General features: G+C 36.4%; 1 protein-coding gene across 1 annotated transcript in view; it reads left to right on the forward strand.

The window, feature by feature from the left end:
• VSTM4 (V-set and transmembrane domain containing 4) overlaps positions 1 to 23096 on the forward strand; it is a 133927-nt gene that overhangs the window by 100135 nt on the left and 10696 nt on the right. Inside the window, exons 6-7 of the mRNA XM_031956281.1 lie at positions 2981 to 3087; positions 5027 to 5088. Coding sequence (XP_031812141.1) covers positions 2981 to 3087; positions 5027 to 5088 — 169 coding nt within the window. The remainder of the gene's footprint in view (positions 1 to 2980; positions 3088 to 5026; positions 5089 to 23096) is intronic.

A 23096-nucleotide genomic window follows, 5' to 3' on the forward strand; every position in this document is an offset into this window, starting at 1 on the left:
AATTTTAGTGATAAGCATATAGAGAGAAGTAAATACAAAAGGATATGCTAATAAGGGCAGAGGAACTGGAACTGCAGGGAACTAGGGATTTTAAGAGGCAGAAGAGAGGTAATTCCAGATATGAGGCACAGACTATGCAAAGGCATAGAGATGGGAGATGAGATATTATGAATGGAAACGAACAAACAGGCTAGTTTGATAGAAGTTGGAGGGCATAATCAATGGCAAGTATAGTCATTTAGTTCATTCAGAGATTATGCTTAATAGGATGCTGTTTACATAAAAATTATGTTCAGTAAATTGTTATTGAAAAATGAATAGCATTATTAAACATTTGCTGGACTGTGTATTTAAGCCCTATTGATAATATTTACTTGTTAGTGCTGTTCATGCCTAATTTCCCAGTACCAGTCAAATCTAGCAACTTTCTGTCCTCTATGTTTTCCTTCTTCATTCAAGAACACTAATAATGAGACCACTATTATAGTGACCTGTAATTTGGTATTGTGGATACTCCCCCAACCATTGCAGGTCCTCTCTGATTTAGCAACTGGTCCTTAAGAGTTGCTTTGTCTAAATCACCACTCTGCAGTTAGCCTGGGCAAGTGTCTTTCTGCAAGTTGGCTAGGCCATTCCTAGGTTAACCAGTTATAGTTTGTCACTGAGCCCACATTCGAAGCCTTTCCAGTTGGTGGCCTGTGCCAGTTACACTCCACAGACAGAGCTTTGAGACCTAAGGGCATCTCACTGTCTAATGATTCTGATTGAAGCCCAAAGTTTTGGAAGAAGGTATCAAAAATAGAATTTTAGTGGGATCGTACCTTAGAATCTGTCCTGGTAATGATAAGACTAACAAATAGTTAAGGTATATCTTTTCAATTTAAAAAGTGTTTGACTGACTCAATTCTACTGGACATCAAGCCTATGAAAGAAAGAGTGCCAGTATTATTTAGGCATATTGCCTAAAGTCACAAAGCTAGGAAATGGTTGGTCTGAAACATAAATAGGATGATAGAGCTAAAAGAACCCTCAGAAATAATCTAGCTCAATCCCTTCTTTTTACACATGAGGAAACTGAGGACCCAGAGAGGCTAATTGGCTTGCAGAAAGTCACACAGATAATAATCAGCAGAGGGGGAATTTGAACCCAGGTCTTCTTATTCTACCAGTCTTTGTAAGAGCATTGGCTTTAGCTAATGGTGAATGTCTTTAGACTATTGAAGAATAAAATGATTTCTGAAGCTCACTTGGCCAAGTGTATCACCTCATTTTCTTTCTCACTGTCTCCTCCACTTGATCTCTTTGGGCCTCCATTCTTTAATCCCTGTATCTAATCACAGTGTTTAGTAACCAAAGAACCCTGTATTTGGAGTTAAATACTCCAAAGACTAGATTCTAGGCTGTGCTAAGAGTTACCTGTATCCTTTTCCTTCTCTCTAAAATGGAGAAATTGTAATAGCTAAGCTATCTATAGACAAGGTTGTTGTGAGGATAAAACAGGATGATTTTGTCACTGTGAATGTGTGGGACAGGACAGATGCAAGATCCCCCCCTTCCCCAAATTAACTAATCAGAGACATCATCAGGGACAAAGAGAAAGCATTTGCTTAGTCCCTGCAGGGAGAGGCCCAGACATACCCGGGAGTCATCCCAACTCCACCATGTGCACCTGGAACCTGGCCTGCTTCTGGCTTGTCCAGGGTTTAAAAGCAAAAGACTTGAGCCTTCTCATTGGATAGACTAAAAAGATGTAACCATCCTTGACCAGTGGTCACCAATGTTGTCTGCCTCCCACAGATCACGTCACTTTCTGCAATTTCTTGTATCCCAGAGTTCAAAATTCAACCCTCCAGAGAGCAAAGTTCATCCCTCCAGAGATCCTCCCCAGGATCCCAACTCTGGGAACAGGGATCATGTGACTCAATACTGAGAAATACTTCATCCAATCAGTCCCATTCATGAGGCACTATGCAAATCTAAGCACTTTTAAAAACAGTTTTCTTGAAGACATATAGTCTAGATATTACATCTTATAAAAAGACATGAAGCAGGACATGAGAGGGAAAATAGGGAGTAAAATGATGACTGCATTTCATGGACATATCCCAAATTGAGAATGATAATAACCTGCCTTGGAGGGAGAGGGGATAACTGGTATTCTTAGGGTCTTTAGCACAAATGGGGCAGGTAAAGTAATACTGCTTGGAAAAGAAATGTGGAAACAGCTTGCCTCTTGTTTCTTTGTCTCTTTCTTCCTCTTCTCTCTTCTTCTGCTCTCTCTTCTGTCTCCCTAGCTCTATTTCTTTGTCTTTCTCTTTTCTTTTCCTTCTTTCTCACTTTCCTCTCTATTCTCTCCCTTTTTTTCTTACTCCTCTTTTTTCTGCCTTCCTGTATTTCTCTCTTGCTTTTTGTCTTGTTCTCCCTCCTATTTTTCTCCCTTGATTTTCTCTTGTTTATTTCCCTTTTTTCTCCTTCCTCGCTCTACTCTCCTTTTCTCTTTTCCTTCTTCTTTCTTTTTCTTCCAGTTTCCTTATCTTTTTCTCTTCCTCATTTCTTTTCTTACTTTTTTGACATCTTTCCTTCTCTCTCTCTCTCTCTCTCTCTCTCTCTCTCTCTCTCTCTCTCTCTCATCTCTCTTCCACCTCCCTGTCTATCTCTAATTTCTTTATCTTTTTATTTCTCTCCTTCTCTCTCTCTCTCTCTCTCTCTCATCTCTCTCTCACATCTCTCTTCCACCTCCCTGTCTATCTCTAATTTCTTTATCTTTTTATTTCTCTCCTTTCTCTCTGTCTTTCCCTTCCTTCTCTTCCCCCCTTTTTTTCTCCTTCCTTTCTCTCTATCTCCTTCACATCTCCCCATCTGTCTCTATTTCTTTGACTCTTTCTCATTCTTCTTGCCTCCCAATCATTTTGCCTCTTTTTATGCTTCTCCTTTCTGCCTGGCTGTTCAAACCCTTCACAAGGAGTCTTTGTTTTTACAGCTCAGGTGAGACAGTCACCAGTGTAACAAGCTTGTCACCTCTCCAACCAAAAAAGATGAAGAAGAGGAAAGAGAAGCCTGATGTCCCTCCTGCAGTTCCTGCCAAAGGTACAGAGAGGGACGTAAATCTTTATAAACTCAAAGCATAAAAAGTCCTGACAATTTGTCTGGAGTTTTTCCTATGAGCACATAGTAAACACTGACTAACAGATGTTTTATGAATTGGATTGAAAGGAGGGATTCAGAATCTGTAGATTGATGGCATATAGTGAATATGCCAGTATATCAGTAAGAATAATAATAAGAGATGAAATGTACGTATGTCTTTAAAGTTGCAAAGGGATAGATAATCACACATATTTATGTACACACACACACATATCCAGGAAAATTTTATGAGGTTGGGTAATTTTATAAATAGAAAGACTTATTTTTGAGGTTCATGGTTGCATAATACTTGTAAATATACTCTTAATTACATAATTCTTTATAAAGGATCTGCAATTTCATGTTCTGCATATCATAACGTGTCTCTAATTTACAGTCCTGAAGAGTTATCCAAAAAGTGTAAATGACTTTCCCGGGGTGACATAGCTACTGTGTTTCAGAAGGGTTGGAATCCAGGTGTTCTAGAACTATGTTTTCTATAATAATTAGTTGTTATCCATTCATTTAAGTTATGTCCAACTCTTTGTGATCCCATGTGGGGTTTTCTTAGCAAAAATATGGAGTGATTGCCATTTCTTGCTCTAGCTCATTTTTACAAATGAGGGGCTAAGGGGAAAAGGGCTAAATAACGCAGCTCATGAAGTCTTCCCAGTACACAGATCTACTGTAACACCTAAATATTGGAGAGTTCCTTGAGCATGCTTTTGCCTTTTCCTGACTGACGTTGAAGGAAACTTCTTTATAACCTGGAACTCTTAGATAACCCCAACATTCTTCTTTGCTTTATTAGAGTATACCTTTCATGTGCTAAATATATTAGAGGAATTACACTTGGTTACTATGGGGAGATTCTGGGGGGGTCAGGAGGTACTCAACACCTGGATTTGGGCTTTAGTTTTGGATCTAATTCATTTGTGATGATGAGCAACTTGACTTAATCTCTATGAACCTTACTTTTTCTTATCTTTCTAAAATGGTCCAATACCCAGAGGGCTGATCTTAGAGTTAGAAACACCTGGATTCAAATCCTGTTTCAGGCTGTTTCTGGCACCATGGCTCTAGACAAGTCATTTAACTTTTCTGTGTTTCAGTGTTCTCATATTTAAAATGAGGAAGTTAACTAGATGACTCTTAGGTGCCTTTTCATCTAGAACTCTGTGATTCTGTGATTCTCTGGCATTTTCATTGCCCAGACAACTCTTCAAGATAGACACATTGCTGATATGCACCAGGAATGGGAGTTTCCAAGCTGGAAGCTCTCTATATTGAAAAAAAAAATCACAAGTTTAACCAAAAAAAGAAAATGGGATAATATCTTTTACATTCTCCAGAAGGTTGCTGTGAAAATCAATTGTGATAATGTATGGGAAAATATTTTTAAAAGTTTAAAGTTCTATATTTTATTAAAGTTATTAGAGTTATTAGATATAATTATTAGTATTACTTCCTCCAACATGCTCTGGGGAAAGACCAATATTATAATTTAATGAAAGTGAAAAATAGATAGACAAATGTAAAAGAAATAGACAATTCCAGAGGTAATACTTTGGCTCACAATAATTCTAGTTGTTGATAGGCCAGGAGATGTTCACTTTCCAGTTATCACCTTTGTGAGAAAGAAGGTTTATAGAAGGAGCTACAAAGGAACTGATTCTGATGTGAATACCCATTTACTTCCTTGATCCCCAAAGGACATGTTTAAGAATATAAAACTATCTGAAATGGTGGACTGGGGCATGAGATGGTTTGATGAAGAATTTTGTTTATTCCTATGACTATCTGACCAAGTAGAGAAAAGGAAAACATGATCTTGAATAATCACACTGTCATGTTTCTTCCAACTCCTATGTAAAGCTGACAAATTTTCTTGTTTCCTTAGCTCCAATAGCTAATTCTTTCCACAAACCAAAGTTGCTGAAACCACAAAGAAAAGTTATCCTGGTGAGTACCTTTGTTTCTTATTTTTATTTTTCACCTCCACTTTTCTGTGTTATTTCTTTTAAAGAAATGATGTTTTTAGCTTAGAAATATTAAGAAAACAGCAGTCAGTTAGTTTCATCATTACACTTCCAGGGAAGTGGTTCTCTTTAGCTTCTGATATGACCCTTCTCCCATTTCCTTAGGCCTATGGATTGCATCAACTGTCCCACATCCACATGGGATTCTTTTTGACATTGGTCTTGAACTGTGACCCTGAATCTAGCCCTCTATCCACACATAGCACTGCCTCTGCCTCTTTTTGTGTTTATGTCTCTCCATCTAAGGTTGAAGCAAGCTTTGACCTCTTTGAGAGTATGAAATGTTAAAAATATAATTTTGTTAGATTCCCTACTATTTAAGATCAATACCAAAAGACATCTTTAGAATTAATGGTCCTAGTTCCAGGGATATTTGCTAAATCCTTAAGAGATTTACTTGTCTTTAATAAACTCAGTGTATGAAAATATTTACACAGAAAGTAAATCAGAAGATTTATTGATTTAATGTTCTGAAAAAGAAATTCTTAGCTGAGCAGGGTGGTACATGTCTATAGTCCCAGATAGCAATGTGGCTGAGACTAGAGAATCTCTTGAGCTCAGGAATTCTGTGATGCAGTTGATAAGGATGATCAAATGTCCACACTAAGTGTGGTATTAATAGAGTAAGCTTCTAGGAGTACAGGCGGCCCAGTTGCCTAAAGAGGGATGAACCAGCTAAGCTGAAAATAGAGCAGGATGAAGTTTCCATGCTGATGAATAATGGGATTGGGTCCCTATGTATCCCTTATGTTTTCTAGCATCAATGAAATAGGGATACCCCATCTTAAAATTTAAAGAAAATTCTTTATTTAACAAAATGATTTATATGAGGATTTCTTTCACCACCATTTGCCTCAATACATTTAAATTATCATTTTATTTAGAAATATTTGGTTTACATGCAACTTCTGAAACTTGTCAGTTATATAAAGCAAAGAATATTTGTGAGGTATCATCATATTGGAAAGAATTGGCTGAGCCCTGGACCAAACTGTGTGTGGATCTCTATTCCCTATAAGGATTCCAGGGTAAAACCTGCAGTACACAATATTGTTATGTGTAGTGTCTGCAGGTTTTAGTGAACGTTAAGATTTATTGTCCCAAGAGGCAAGTATTGACCTTAGTTTCACCTTAATCAATATTTACCTCTTGGATCAATAAGTCTTGATGTCTGCTGAAATGACAGTCAATATCTACTTGTTGGCTCTAACAGATTTTGTCAAGAACATTTAGAAGAAATTATTCTAAGGCTTTTCCTTTTTGGGGGTCTCAACAGATGGGGACAGAAACATGATGTAATGATAGCTATATGATTAAAGTTATTAGGGGTTTGTGCAACATGGTTCACTTTTGTGTGAGGTTTATAAGCTTGTTTTCTTAGCTTTATACCCATGGTCCAAAGACCTTTAAAGCTCTGGGCTAGCAGATTAGGTCTGCCTTGGGGGGATGACCCAAAAAGGGAAGACTTAGGCTTATTGAACCCATTTGTAGTCTATATCAGAGTAATCCCTAAATATGGCTTGGATTTGACCACAGATTTGGGTATTAGCTCCCAAATAGACATCCAAGGATACGTTGCACTTGAGTAGGGTAGTCCATAGTTGTAGGGAGTGCATATTCACGAAACCTTCACAGGATTGCATACAAAAATACAGAAACGCATAAAGCATTAAAATACCTTATAAACTCTCCTTGGAAGGGAACTAAACTTTCCACGGCAGCAACCCTTTATCATTCTAGTGAATTTCTCTTTACTATGTGCTCCCTACCCCAGTGCCCACTAGGACTCCTAGTACTACAGCATGATTTAGAGTCACTAAACATTTATTAATCATCCACTATGAATCAGGTATTGAGATAAGTTCTGAATATAGGAAGAAATGAGACAGACAATGTTTGTTCTCGTGGAACTAACAACCTAATGAAGAAGACAACATTTAAATAACCCTGTACAAACAAATTATAAAGGGTAATTAGAAAATAATGAACAGAGATAAGGACCTAAAATTAAGAGGGATTGATTGGAAAAGGTTTCCTGTAGAGTCTTTAGCTGATTTTCGCTGAGAGATTCTGGGGGAATTTAGCTGAGATCTGAAGGAATCCAGGGAAGTCAGACAAAATCCTTGAGAAGAAGAGCATGGAGAATAGCCAGCGAAAATCTAGGACTAGTTTAAGGAATGGTAAGAATGCCAATGGCACTGGTTCCTAGAATATGTATGTGATGGGTATGGGTGTAACATATAACGGGACTGGAAATGGGTGTGTGTGTAGGAGTCAGATTATAATGGACTTTGAACATCAAAGAGTAGTTTCTTTTTTTATTCTGGAGGTGATAAAAACCTCTGAAGTTTATTGAGTGGGGGAATGACATGGGAAAAGGGGCACTTTTGGAAAATCACTTTGACAGCTGAGTGGAAGATGGACAGGAATGGGGAGAGACTTGGAGCAGGAAGAGCACCCAGAAGATAAGCATATTTTAAAGGTAAAATCAATTTGGGAGTTACTGTATAATTAACTTCCTATCAGACCTGTACTGTGTAAATCACTCATGACAAAATTAGGAATAAAGTTCATTTATTCATTTTTTTCAGTTGTGTCTGACTCTTTATGATCTTGTTTGGGGATTTCTTGGCAGAGACTCTAGAGTAGTTTGTCATTTCCTTCTCCAGCTCATTTTACAGATGAGGAAACTGAGGCAAATACAGTTAAGTGACTTGCTCAGGATGACACAGATAATAAATGTCAGGAGTCAGATTTGAATATAGAAAGATGAGAGTCTGCTTAACTCCAGGCCTGGTGATCTACTCACTGTGCCACCTTGCTGCCCTTGGGATAATGTAGCAATGTTCAAATTCCTTGCTTCTCTAAGTCATAGGTCCCTTTCAGTGTCTTTCTAGCTTCAAAGATTATACATGGATCATTATCTTTTAAGAAGATACTGGTTTTTGTAGTTACATGGGGAAATAATCTTCTTTCCCCAAAAAGAACAATACTCAGACATGTTGTCCACGTATTATTTACTCAAGCTAAGAAATATATATATATTTGCTTTAGTCATGTGCTTTTGTAAGAGCTCTACCAATATTCTAATTGACTAATATCTCTTGAATTGGGACAGTCTATTCTTAGGTATTGGGCAAGCTCATGTAACATCCCACATGCTTTTGTCCCAAGATTGCCATTATAGTTTAATAGTTTAAGATACATATATATATATATATATATCGAATACTATCAGTATCAGCTCTATCTCATCCATCTGTTCATCTATCTCCCATGTCTTATTATTTATCTATCATCCATTTGTATCAATCAATCAATCTTTGTATCATTGATCTGTTATCTGTCATCTAACTATATCTTATGTTTATCATTTATCATTTATCTATATCTGTCATCTATCATCTATACCTCCCTATATTTATCATCTATCATTCATCTTTATCTGTCATTCATCAATCTATCATCTATATTTATCTACCCCCTCTTTCTCTCTGTCTCTCTTTCTCTGTCTCTCTGTCTCTCTCCCTCTCTCTTTCTCTCTCTGTCTCTGTCTATATTCCAGAATATGGATTGGATTTGAGTCCAGTGGAGATCTTGAGAAATGATGTCACCATAAGAATCCACATTAGGGTTGGGAGCAAGAGTTCATGCTGTTCAAGAATCCATAGAAAATGTACAGGAAACATCCACAAAAGGCTAGAAGCAAAGGGTGAGTCTCAGCAGTGAAGGGAAGAAGCACCGGGTCTTCTGTGCAGCACCTTGGAAGGAATAGACTAAGATCTTTTAATAAAACACAGAAAGGTTTTCTGATATTGTGTAGCCATGCCCAACTCTTTATATCCTGTGTCTCTCTGTCCATGGGGTTTCCTTGATAAAGATACTAAAATGATTTGCCATTTCCCTTTCTAGTGGCAAACAAAGTCTAGATGACTTGGAAATAGCTAGGAAGATTCTGAAGCTAGGCTCGAACTCAGATCTTGCTGACTCTAAGCTTAGTGCTCTGCCCACTCTACCCCTAACCACCTCTCTAGAGAAGGAATCAGCATCAAGAAAAGCAAAAAGATGAGGACAGCTAGATGGCCTTGAAGTCAGAAGGACCTGAGTTCAAATCCAGTCTTCATTTACTGTGTGACCCTGGGCAAGACATGTAATTCCATTTGCCTCACACATATCATCAACATCATCATCAAAAAAAGATCCCAGGACAGACCCTAAACCAAGAATCAAAAAAGAAAGCCTGGTTACATGCAAGTTAAAGAAAAAGGCTCAGTCTGGGCAATGAGCTACATAAGAATAGCAATAACAATAATAATCCAAATGTCTATAGTGCAAAGCACCATTTTTATCTCATTTCATCCTCAAAACACCTTGGGAAGTAGATATTATTATTATCATCCCCATTTTACAGATTAGGATACTAAGACTGAGAAAATTTAAGGGACTTGCCCAGTCACTAAGTATATGAAACAGGATTTGAACCCAGAATTTCCTAAGTCTAAATCTCTCACTCTATCCACCATATCACCCAGTTGCCTATGTAACTGTTATTCTCAGTTAGTCCATAGATCTGAGTCTTTAAACTTGGACAGATGGGAAGGGTGATATCTAATCATCCTGACAGTCCACAGGAGGCTCAGGTCTATTTGTAAACAAGAAGCTGTTGCCACATAGTAATGATTTGGGTTGTTTTTTGGTTGTTTGGTTTTTAAGAGATCAAAGTATTTTAGTTCATCTTCTTCCTCTTTACATACTTTACTGCGTCAGGTAAATTCCCACTTAGATTTCTTGGAAATACAGTACTTAGTTCCTCGGCATAAGGCAAATTATAGAAGACAGAAAAGTGACTTTTTTGAAAGGTCAGTCGTGGATTCTGTGAGCTGCTGGAGAGGGGAAGAAAAAAATAATTATTTCTATTATCTCAAGTATTCTGGGCAAAACTGAACAAACTAGTCTTTAAAAGAGAATGAAACAAGGATGTGTAATAATTACAGCTTCCGTTTATCTGACATTTTGCACTTGTCTCACTACAATCCTGTAGGCAAATGGGAACCAGATTTCATTGTATCTTGTGAAGGGGTGGGAAGTCTTGAGTATCCCGTAATAAACCAAAAAAGCAACGTGCATAAACTCACTGCATTTCCATATACTGATGGGAATCCAGGCCTTAGTGTTGTCTCAGCTTACAGGAGAATTTTTTTAAACAAACTATTATTCGGGAAATGCACTTTGGTATCTTAGTATCTCTATCTACAATAAAAGCATGCTTATCTCAGAAAGAGAAGGATCCACTGGCTTAAGATGAGGCATGAGTATGAGAGCAAGGGAAGAAAAACCTACAATCATCAGCAAAGTCACAGGCTGGTCATTATGACCGAATTTTGTCAAAACCTCCTGGGGTTTGATATGGACGGAGGCCCTTCACAAAGTAGTCTGTCCAACCTTTTAGGTCCCTAAGTCTTTCCAGAAAGACTATTACAATAAAGTACATTAAAATCCAAAGCATAAAAATATGTTTAATTGTTGTCCATCTGATACTGTCTTATTTAGTCCTATTCCTAACTTGCTAACCAAGTGGCAAAACGTCATAGGAAAGAGTAAATAGTTATAATTTATTGAGTGCATACTATGTGCCAAGTACTGTTCAAAGTATTGGAAATAGTACTTGTACTGGAGTACTATAGTACTAATAGTACTAGTACTGGAAATAGTACATTGTATAGAGAACAGAGTCAAGAAGAAGACCTGGGTTCAAATTCTGCCTTAAATATTTTCAATTATCTCATTTATAAACTTAAAGGGATAGAGTCTATAAACTCTAAAGCATGTTCAAGCTATAAATCTATGATAATGGATTTTAATGGGTTAAGGAGAAAGGAAATGGTTTTGAAGTCAGATTCAGGGATATACTGGAGCCAGCTCAACCTGGTTCATTAGAGGTGATAGTTAAATTTCTAGTAACCACTGGTTGTTAAATCTTCATCGAATATTCATGCCCTGAAAATGAGCAGACACCACAAACCAGGGGTTCATTTACAGTCTTGTTAGTTAAGAGATGGAGAAATGTTCATAATACAGAATAAATTTAAAATTGTGTCATGCATGTGATTTCCACTCTATCCCAAGAATCAGTTGTTAGTCAGATACTGGCATAGTCGGTAAATAATACAACAGAATTGAGAATGCTGGCCTCCCTCAGCTATGGGCAACTGAAAGTGAGCTCTGTGTTTTGTGCCTCTCACAGCATCCAGTACAATCCACTGAGTAGAATGGTAGCTTGATAGCTATTTATCAAGTTGAATTGAGGCAAATTGCTAAGCCCTTGAAAGAGAAGCAAGCCATCCAAAATGATCAATTACTTAGATGGTCCATCATAGGCCTATGTGGAGTGTGGCCTTGGTGTCCTGGTGCACCTGGGGCAAGCATTGCCATTAGCCCTTCTCTTGGTTCCATTTTCTGTATATACCTCTGAGGTCCATCAAAAAACACTATGAAGTTTCATAATGTCCATTTTTTAAAAAGCTATCTTGGATGAAGTAAAAAAAACTAGTTAGGAATGATAAAAGGTTGGAACTCAGGCATTGTTGAGTCAACAATAAAATGCTATTAAAATACCTAACACAATTCATTCATAATTCATCATTCTCTTATAATCCAAGCTCATAACTCAGAAATTGTTTCTTACTATTCTTCCTCAAGTTCTTCTCTCCCCCACCACACAACCTATATCTAGCTATTTCATCCTCTCAAGTCTGCTCTCAGACTTTCAGGGCAAACTGCTTTCACCCCCATTCAGAGTAATACCATTTGCCTAGTGTGTGATAAGAAATAACCTTCAACTATCATCTTCACTCTAATTTCTCCCATATCCAGTTCATCTTTTACAACAAAAAAAAATATTCTATTAATCTGGCCATGTAGGTTCCCAATTAAAAAATCTTCCCGTTTTCCATTGCCCATAAAAGGAAATAAAAATAAAGCCTTTCACATTCTGGTTCTAACTTTTCTTTCCAACTTTATTTCATGTATTGGTGTTCATTCCATTTAGGGAGGATGAGAGGAAGGGACTAAGAACTTATATAGCACCTATTACACATCATGCACTTTACAGATATTATCTCATTTAATCCTCACAACAGCTCACAACTTAATCTTCACAACAGAGGGAGGTGCTGTTTATATGTCTTTTTTTAGTTGAAGAAACTGAATCAGACAAATCAATGGCTTGCCCAGTATTATCCAGCCAGAAAGTGTCTATAAATGGATTTTCACTCAGGTTTTCCTGACTCCAGACTCAGTTCTCCATATATTATGGCACCATCTTATTTACTCTCTATGTCACTCAAAGTGGCCCTATTAATTGTTACTGATATCACCCTGACAACTCTTGCCTCTGTACATTCATTTATTATGGATTCTTAACTTGGGATTTGTGAAGTTTAAAAATTTTTTTCCATAATTCTATTGCAAAATAATTGGTTTTCTTTGTAATCCATTTTTAATCTGATGTACTTAAAAACATTTTCAGGAGTTCATAAATTTCACCAGACTTCTATGGGGTTCTACTCAAAAGTATGCTGGTAAATATTTACCAACTGACTCTCTATGGGATCTGCATTATAAACTTTTTCTCCATTATTTCCTTAAGTCTCAAAAATTAACAAAACAAATCAAACCCTAATTTGTAGTGTTTGCTGATTTCCCTGGAGTAAAAGTTCATATTGAAAATTTAACAACTGGCTCATACTCAGGTGAGCTTCATACTCCTGAGCCCAAGACATAAACAAAGAAAAAAATGCTTAAGAATCCTTAGATTTAGGTTCTGCTCTGGAACTTATTTCTTTCTTTTCACCCTTTGAAGTTCTGTCTGCCTTTCAAACCTAGCTTAGGGGCCTTCTTCTCTATGAAGTCTTCCTTAATCCCAAAGTTGAAAGTGTTTTCCTCCTCCTTAGATTATCTGAGATCAATTTGTCTAAATTTCTCCTTCTTCTGTTTCATGTTTAACCTTTTGTTATGCTTAGCTATTATGCATCCCTTCCTCCCCATTAGATTATAAGTTTTCAGAAAATAGAAACTGTCACTGAAAAAAACAAAAGCAAAAACACATACATTCAAATTCCCTCTTCTCTCAGTTCCTAGCACAATGCCTTATGCTGAGAAGATACATAATCAATATTTATTTTGAATTGCATTTAATAGAGTTCATCAATCTAGAAAAGAGGAGGTAGAAGGCTGTTTTTGTCTGCTACCAAGGTATCTGAATTACTAGTTAAAGTTGAAAAATTTTATCAGAATTTTGTTTTGACCAAGTATTCTAATACTTAGCATCAACTAGAATTTCCTTTCTTTGTAAGATTGTAATCACAAAAAAAGCACTTCCCTGAAAACAATTCAGCTTTTTTCTTTCTGTATAACTATGAGCTCAACTTACAATCCAAGTGTACTATTTTCCCCAATATATATAATGTTGGACAAGTTCTAAAGCATGACTGTGTGATGCATGATGAAATCTAATTGATACACATTTCTTCATCCATTTGGTCTTTTCTGTGTGGATGGATGGGCCAGATTTCTTTGAGAGAATACAGATTTCTTCCAAGAAGCTCTGCAATATTCTGGAACTTGTTACAGTTTGTACGTTATTAAGCATCTATAGGATCAAATCATCCATAGGAAATTATTTGTCAATCTGGATTTTGCTAGATCTTCCCCATTATAGTGGTGAGCACTTTGGCCAAGTATAATACTCTTTTTGCTGATATTTTTTAATCAAATGTTTGATAAATGAGCTTATTTCCATTATTTTATCTACAATTAAATAATTCTGCTTTATGGATCAGTCACTTTGATGGAGCAGAATAATAAAAAGCATTTTGTTACACTGAATTCATTTTTGTAACAAACAATAATAAATACAATAGGATCTCATATTTTCTGCATCTTTCAATTAACCTTGAAATAGTAAAGATGTGACCTATTTTTGTGTATCATTGATGAATGTGTTCATTTCTTAGCAATGCCTTCATTGAGAATGCTTTCAGTGAATGTTTATCTAGATCAAATCTTCTTAAACTGTAGGTCATGACTATATAAGGTCTTGTAACTGAATGTGGGGATCACAAAATTATGATTATTGTCAGTAAAAATTGATTTTATGCCTATTTTATATACCTACATACCCTTGGTTGTGTAAAATTTTCACAGGCAAAAAAGAGTTGCAAGTGAGAAAAGTTTAAGAAACCTTGAACTTTATGACACTCAAAGATTGTAGAGTCAGGAGAACAGGCAAATAGGTTATTGTTCATATTCTTTGTTACTTTTTTGGTATTAGTAAGTTTTCATCTATAATATTTAAATACCACTTCTGAGAATAGGAGTATTTATTAAAATAGGGATTCATTATGTTAACACTGCCTTCTGCTTCCACTTTCTTCAGAGACAAAGGAGTGAGCCCAAATTTGCAGTAAGAGTTCAGTTAGAATCAAAAAACTGTTGTTAGAGAAAGAATGCATAACTATGCTAACTGACTTCTAAAGGAGATAATAGATTTTCATTTCTAGAAATCAGTAACATTACTGAAAACAAACTATCTTGTATTGCTCTTATATGTATAGTCTAAGCCACCTGGTAAGAGGAAACCCAACTAGGTGAATTTTGGGGCTTCTTTTCAGTCCCAGGAATCTCTAAATCTTGGATGCTGTGGCAGCTACATTCTTTCCCAGGATCACCTCACATTTCAGCAAACATCGACAGGAAATTTGAGCTATCATTTGGCCTGTCAGAGTTAAAGACACAGAGAATGAACTCAATTCATCATTCCCCTCAGTGAGTTTGTGTTCAGATGTGGCCTTAGATCTCAGGAAAGTGAGAATAACATGGAGCTGTCTCATCAAGTTTAGAGCTTGTTTGGATTATGGGAAAAAAAAAATCTTTTCTCCTTAATCACTATGTTTTACCCATAGAGAACATACCACCAGGGCCAAAAAAAGAGTTTCACTATCATAACTAGGGGGGGAAAGGGGGCTTTAAGGCACATTAGACACCAGTGTTAGTATTCTGAGATGATTTTAATAATAACCTAAATACTGGCAAAATTATTTCCAGAGGACATGCATTTCAGGTTTTTTGAAGGATGTTTATAATAAGCTGGAGAATTTCTCTTGTTGTCGTTAATGTGTTAGAATTGGCTTCAGTTAAATTTTACATGAAAAGGATATATTAACCTGCATAAAATATGTACATAATCTCGATTTAAAATTAAAAAGAAAAAAAAAATCCCACCACTATTACACACACACACATACACACACACACACACAGTCACACAATTTGTCGCCCTGAATAAAAGCCTTGGGGGAAAAAAGCAAAAAAATAAAAAAAACAAAACCCCAACAACTTCCTTGTATCGGATTGGTACCATTTCAGCAGAGATAAAAATTCTATGCTCCCCTTGGTACACATGCATTTCCCATTATTGTCACCAGGAGTTATGTATGTCGATGGATTAGGAGTGGGGGGAGGTAGAGAAGGGAAGAATAGATGCTGGAATGTTGGAAAGAATAGTGATTAAGGAACGTTCATTGGTTGAAGAAAGAGTCAGAAAATAAGGCAGAGAGAGAAATGGTTCCATCAGCTACATTTGAGTGGCACCAAGTAGCTCTGGACGGAATGTCATCTTTTCTGGGATGGAAGACTCTACAAAGGCAAGAGAAGATTCTTAGCATCTCAAGTGACCAAGAAGGTCAGCTTTTCCCTGCTTCGAGATTCAGAAGCAGAGGGATTTCACTTCCTCCATCCCTCATAGGAACACTGGAATCTCACTGCATGGAAAGTACCTTGAATCAGGTACTGAAGATCTGAAGTCATTACCAAGCCATCCTTACATATTTCAAGTAAGTTATAAAAATGGATAAAGGAAAGGCAGTGTAATCTTTTGGGTACAGCACTGGCTTCAGAGTCATATGCCCCTTCAAGTCTCTTTTCTGACATGTATTGGCTTTGTAATCTTGGGTCAATTTTCTTGGGTCAATTTATTTAATCTCCCAGTACTCGAGGCACATGAACAGCCAGATGTCAACAAGATTTTTCAGGCTGTTTGATCCTGAGTAAATCACTTAACCTTGTTTGCCTCAATTTCCTCAACTGTAAAACAAATGAAATGGAAAAAAAAATGGCAAATCATTTTAGCATCTTTACTCCCCCGAAAAAACCCACATGAGGTCTTGGAGACTCATACAAGTGAACACCCAAAGCACTTGTCTAATTGTCCATAAAATGCAGAATGCTGCCAATCTATAAAGTCACCAAAGATATAGTATTTTGGTCTCATGAAAGAGTCTTATCAGTTTACTGAGTACATTGTACCTATAGGGCACTGTGCCCAGGTACTGGGAATACCAAGAAAAAATAGTCCCTTATTGGAAGCAGTTTACATTGTAATGGAGTTAGACAAATAATGTTGTACAAAGTAACAGGAAGTCACTTTAAAAGGATGAACAGATCGGACTCCTGTGAAGGAGAGGGAGTTCACAAAGGAAGGTCAAGAAAGACTCTATTCCAGATATGGGAGAACCTCTATGCAAAAACCCAGAGGTGATACAAAGGATATCAGAGATGAGCCAGAAGGCAAATTAATTAAAACAGAATGCAAAAAAAGCTGGCAAAACAATAGAGAGCCACATTGAGAAGAATTTTAAACACCCAGACTGAGGGGTTATATTTTATCATAACACCTACCTCACCAAAAGTGTTGCGAGGATATTTGTAAAGTATTTTATAAACCTTAAAGTTCTGTGTAAATACAAGATGATATTATTATTAACATTGTAGAGAGTATTCAAAGATATTTGAGCAGGGAGTTGGCATTATCTGATCTATTTTGGGGATTTCAGTCTGGCCATTGTTGGAGAAATGATTGGGACAGAACTATCAGGGACAGATTCAAAGTAAGGTCAAGGGTTTGAAGGCTGTTGCTTTCACAAGAAAGCAACCAAATTTGTGAGGGTTGGGGGACTTTTGGGAAGAAAGGAAATAAATTAAATAACTTTATAGCCATGTTGAGTTTGAAATACCTTTGGGGCATTCAGATGAAAACATGTACTTTTAAAGATTTGTTATATTTTGTTCACTAATTACTGAGAAAACATAAACTTTAAAAGAAACAAATTGGATCTGTATTCTCTAGGAAGAATTCAATAACACAGATTCAAATTATGAGAAAGAAACTTAACTTGGGAATTCTGTTGAGTAAATGAATAGTAAAATTAATCTTCTCTCCCTAAGTTATCCCCTCCCACTGACATTGACACATTTGTCTACACCTATTTGGTGGGAATACTTAGCTTGTGATTGAATATTTCTGAGTAACAGCATGCAATTAGATGCTGTTGACATTATTAGCTGTTGACAATGGCCCTAAGAGCGAATGTTCAAAAATAATTTATTTACTTCTATAAAATATTTTTCTACTTATGTTGATAGTTTTTTGAAGTATCCAAGTGATAATGTTCTTTGATTACACACCATGTTTCCCCCCCCCAGTTATGTTCTTTCCATGGATATATATCCATTCTTTGTAACAGAAAAAAATGCTTTGCAAAATTGAGGGGTACAGCAGTTATATTTGGAATTATGTGCACCATTCTGCCACAGCAGTCCCACATCTCAAGTGCCTGATACCCGCCACGCACAAAATAGAAGTACTCACAGATGTGTTATAGAAGTCAGAGAAGGGATAAGATACTATCCCTAGTCCTAAATAGATACTTTCTTACTTAATTTTCTGTGGATGAAAAAGATATCCTTCCCCCCCCCCCCATCATTTATCATTTTAGATCAGAACTGGTAATTTATTACCTGGTATTATTTGGACAAATCCAATAGCATTGCAATAGAACTGAAATTTCTACTGAGGGGAATGAGGGCAATGAGGTAAATTTGTTGTTCATTTGTTTTCAGTTGTGTCCAATTTTTTGCCACCCCTTTTAGGTTTGTTTTTTGTTTGTTTGTTTGTTTGTTTGGCAAAGACACTGAAGTTGTTTGCCATTTCCTTCTCTTAATTTATTTTATAGATAAGGAAACTGAGGTAAAAAGAGTTCAGGGACTTGCTCAGAATCACATTTTCCAAGAGGACCATGACATCAGGAAGGTGATGCTATGACATGCAAGTGAATTGGATTTAAGTAAAGGAGGGCTGTGCAAGGTTAGCTGCCTTACTTTTACCTCTGGAGCCATCTGGGTCCAGTGCTAAGATATGGATTAGGGCAGCTGGAGCTAATAAGTATCTAAGGCTAGATTCGAGCTCAGGAAGATGAGAGGAGGCACTCTATTCCTTGTGCCACTAGTTGAGAATAAGATAATTTAAATTAATTTGTCTAAAGGAATGCAACTAGTAAGTGTCTGTAGAAATGGGGCTTGAATGAACCTTGGTGGTCTTTTTCCTACACCAGGAGTCAGGATGTTTTTCTGCCAAGAGTTCTTTCTCCTGTATATTTGCCATTGATATTTGGTATAAGGGCTTCTGTTTCAGTTTCCTATTTCCATTGGGTAGAATTTTGCTAACTTATTTTCTCTTATTGAGAGTTTAGTACCTATGTTCAATGCACTGCTGGGAAATCATTTTTTTAAAAAATCTTTTCGCTATATCTTATTTTTGTAATCTCATGAAACAATATCATTTGTGTTCACATTTGATTTTTTTAAAACCTATTTAATTAAAAAAAACTTCACTTTTGAGCATGCAGTATATGAGAGTTATTATTAAAAGACATTTTCCATCTCAAATAGAATGCACTAGAAATAAAATATAATTTGGGGAAAAAAGCAGAACACGGTGAACACATTTTGGTTCTTAAAAGCAAATACTAGAAACCACAGGGTTTTTTATTCTACTAAATCCAAAATTTGAATCAATATCCCTCTTAATCATCACCTACTTGGTTTTTTGTAAGTAAATAGAGACAGCTGGCTTTCATTTACTTTGGACTTCTTTGTTGAAATATTCGAGAATGATTGTTCAGTCATTTGATCTGATGATCGAATTCTCTTCAGAGATATAAGCTTGAGTGTCTAGGGCCTGTGGTTTGGGAGCAGGCTAATTAATCTCTTTTTATACAGCCCTAGCACCTGTCACCTAGCTAGAAGTGTCCTAGACCTCCTCTGACCTCCATAACACACACATCTGTGAATACCTTAATGTGCACACACGCATGTGGTTTACATCACAGAGCTTTCTGAACATGCCTTATCTCCCTTATAAGATAAAGGCTGCTTGAGAGTAAGGAACTTCATCCCATTTACCCTTCCTTACCTCTTCCTTTGTTCAGGGTTTTGTACCTGAAAAGGAATTAACAAATGACTGTTAAGTTGAATCCAATTGAAATGTATTTGACCTCAAATAGAAGTAGCAAATGTAGGGATTGACAATTTCTATGATTAAGTTATTTTTAGGTTAGGACCATCAAGAAAGATAAGATTAACATTGAGAGACATACAGGGTAGATGAAGAAATCAGAAGTAAGGAAGCCCTACATTGAAATACTATCTCCCAAATATACTGTGTGATCTGGAGTAATCATATGATATTAAGTATCATAATTCTGCAGTTTCTGTAGTCTTGTATCCCATTCTTCTCTTTCCTAAAAATATCATAGATTTTTAAAGGGATGTTTTTGTTCCTGACGCCTCTAAAATGAACTAAATAGAATATATGTGTTTTTTTCCACAAAAACGTAAAATTCTTCCATCTGTTAAATAGCTCTACATAGTCATGTAAAGTGCAAAAATATCTTGACAACACAGAGTATTTAACAGCATTTAATTCATATTATTTTTCAGTCTAACTCTCCATAATGCAGTCAGTGCCTTTGGTAAGGAAGGGATAGAGTGCTTCAAAGCCCTGGATGAAATGAAATGATGCTCTACAGAATCAGGTTCAGATTGGTTGGAGACAATATGGGGATGCAGAAAAGATAGAATGGATTCCAGCATTCCAATGATGGGGGTCAGTCTAGAAGACAGAGTAGTTTAACATTTAGATCTGCTATGTTGCCACTGACTTAACAGTAGGTCCAAAAAGAAGCCATTACAATAACCAGGTTTTTATAATGAAAGGAAATGCAGAAACAATACATCCATCGCAATTCACACATAAACTTGTGTCACATTTTCTCATCTATCGAGTGTTTCTGTGGAAGACTGGGCATCCATTTATAAGTAATTGGCCAAAAAGACACATGAATGAGGAAAATTCATGCACTTTCTATTCAAGTTGTAACTTTAGTATTGCCTTCTACCTCAAAACCATCTGTAAAAGTTCCTTCTTAGAATATGGCTTCTAAGTTGAAATAACCTATCCCTACAAATTTCTTGCTATCCTGCTCTGCTTCTTATTCACCTTTTCACTGAAATTTAGATAACTTCTCTGAATCTCTGCCTCCCAACTGCTCTTCCATTTATCTGGACTAAACAACAGGTGATGGCACACACATACACACACACACACACATACACACAGAGTATTATGGTCTCTCTCACACACGGTTCTGAACTCTATGTTTTCATTTCTCTCTTATGTTCCAATTTCAGTTTCTGTGTCTTCTCTGATAATTAACCTCAGTTTAACTTATAGTTAATAACAAAATTTTCATCTTCTGTCTATGATCAGATGATAATTTATATTCATCCCACAATCCTAGAAAAGTTCTGGTATTTATATTTCCCTAGATAATAATTTAAAGTTCACCATTTCTTTAAATCTTCATATACAATCTTCTTCATATATCATCTTCTTTAAGTCAACATATACAATACATACATGTAACACATGCATTCTGTGGTTCTCTATTTGTTCCAGCATCCAACCTTTTGACACATTCAAAATGAGCAACTTGTATCTCATAACTCTAGGCCAGAGGAACTGCTTCTCTTAGAAACTCTTGGCAGACTTATGCCCCAGGCAAGTGAACTGTCATGGCAGACAACTCTGCAATTGCTTTTCCCCAGAAACAGCCTTATAACTCACAAACCAATGAATGATCCTTCCTTTATCATACGATAGAATCATGCACTTTCAAACTAGAAGAGACTTGAAAGATTATTTAGTACAATTCATTTATTTTACAGAAGAGAAAACTTAGGTTTAACGAGCTTAAGTGATTTGTCCAAGAGCCACACTCATTTGAATCAGTCTTCTCTGTCTCTACACCCCAGGGGATCCGCTGTACCTGGGTTGCAGTCTGCATATTTTCAGGGAACTTCCAAATCAAAACAGACATATAGCTATTTGAGTATTTGAACGTGAGATATCAATCAGCTTTTATATAACTTCTGGTTGTTAATCAGAAGAAATAAATTATTTGTTGTTTGTAAACCATGTACTCAACACTGTAGTCATCTCTGGATGGGGAAAGGGTGGATACACTCAAGAAGGAGACAACAAGAGCTTAGAATCTAGTTGGAGAGAGAAATTGAAGACCCATGTCCCCTCTCTTTTCACTGAACCGCAGTGGCTTCCTATTACTTGTAAGACAAAATCCTTTTACAGCCTTTCAGTATTTGGCCCTGTCATAGTTTAAAAGTCTTTTGTGTCATACTCTCGTCCAAGTATTTTTTGAGGCAATAACTCTGACTCCCTTGCTGTTACTTGCATAAGGCATTCTATCACCCCACTGGTCATTTTCACTGGCTGTCCCCTGTATGATCTCTCTCTTCAGTGATCTCCCTCTTCATCTTTTCTTCCTGGCTTTCCCAGCTTCTTTCAGTCCCCACTAAAACTGAGAGAGCTTGAGAATCTAGGTCTGAAGCAAATTCCTAAAACTAACTTGTTTAACAGGAATATGGAGGAGGATAGAGATTTGAGATAACTTGATCATATACCCAATACAGCTATTTCAACTTTATTTAGACTTAGATATAACTTTACAGGCAACTTCCCTGTACAAACAAGATTCCCTTGAGAAATACTGAATGCAGGTAAGTATTTCAGTCCATATTAGACTACTTAACACAGACCTTATGAAGAATTAGGTAATCAAGAAACAATTTCTATTTTCCTAAACATAAACATCCCCTTGAATGATGCTTCCAGTAAAAGTGCTTCTGTGGGGCATCTGGGAATTAAATCTAGCATATCAGTCACAGATTCACTGAATACAGAAAACGAATTATGGTATTAGATCATAGGACTTATCACAGTGGGACTGTGAGGGGTTTCAAATATCAGTACTTTGCTTAATGTCATTATATATAATTGAATTTTGGTATCCTATACACATGTTGATGAAATTCAAAAACATCCATTTAGCTGATGACTTGTAAAGCTTTAAATGGCTAAGTTCTCCATCAAAAGTTAATACTTTAGCTCTTTCTCTTGTGTATAATAACTGCTTAGTAAACATTTATTGAATTGAGTTATTTTCTATAGTTTTAACAGGTTACATTTTGGCATATTTCATAGGTCCCTTTCTTGCTAAATTATCCAGAGCTTTAAAATTTTCTACTGTTTTTAATTTTTACTGTAGATGGGCTTTACTAACCTTCTTGTGGATGCTTAGCTTTACTCCCAGAGAGTCAGCTAGAGGCATAGTGGGCAGAGTTCTGGGCATAATCAGGCCAAGTTCAAATTTGACCTAAAATACTGGGTGATCTGGGCAAATCTCTTAACTGTTTTTTGCCTCAATTTTTTCAACTATAAAATGGGGGCAATAATATCACCTATCTCCCAGGGTTATTATGAAGATCAGCTGAAATATTTTTAAAGTACTGAGCAAAGTGACCCATATATAGTAGGTGTTTAATAAATCCTTATTTCCTTGCTTCTCTTCCTTTCTTTACTATCCTGTCTTTAGTTCTGATTTTAGTGTCATATGATGAAGACATTAGGAATAGCAAGCACCCTTCAGTTTTACAGAGGCAAAGGGAATGGAATTATTC

Source organism: Sarcophilus harrisii, chromosome 2 (genome assembly GCF_902635505.1).
Source record: "Sarcophilus harrisii chromosome 2, mSarHar1.11, whole genome shotgun sequence".
In the NCBI taxonomy this organism is placed as follows: Eukaryota; Metazoa; Chordata; class Mammalia; order Dasyuromorphia; family Dasyuridae; genus Sarcophilus; species Sarcophilus harrisii.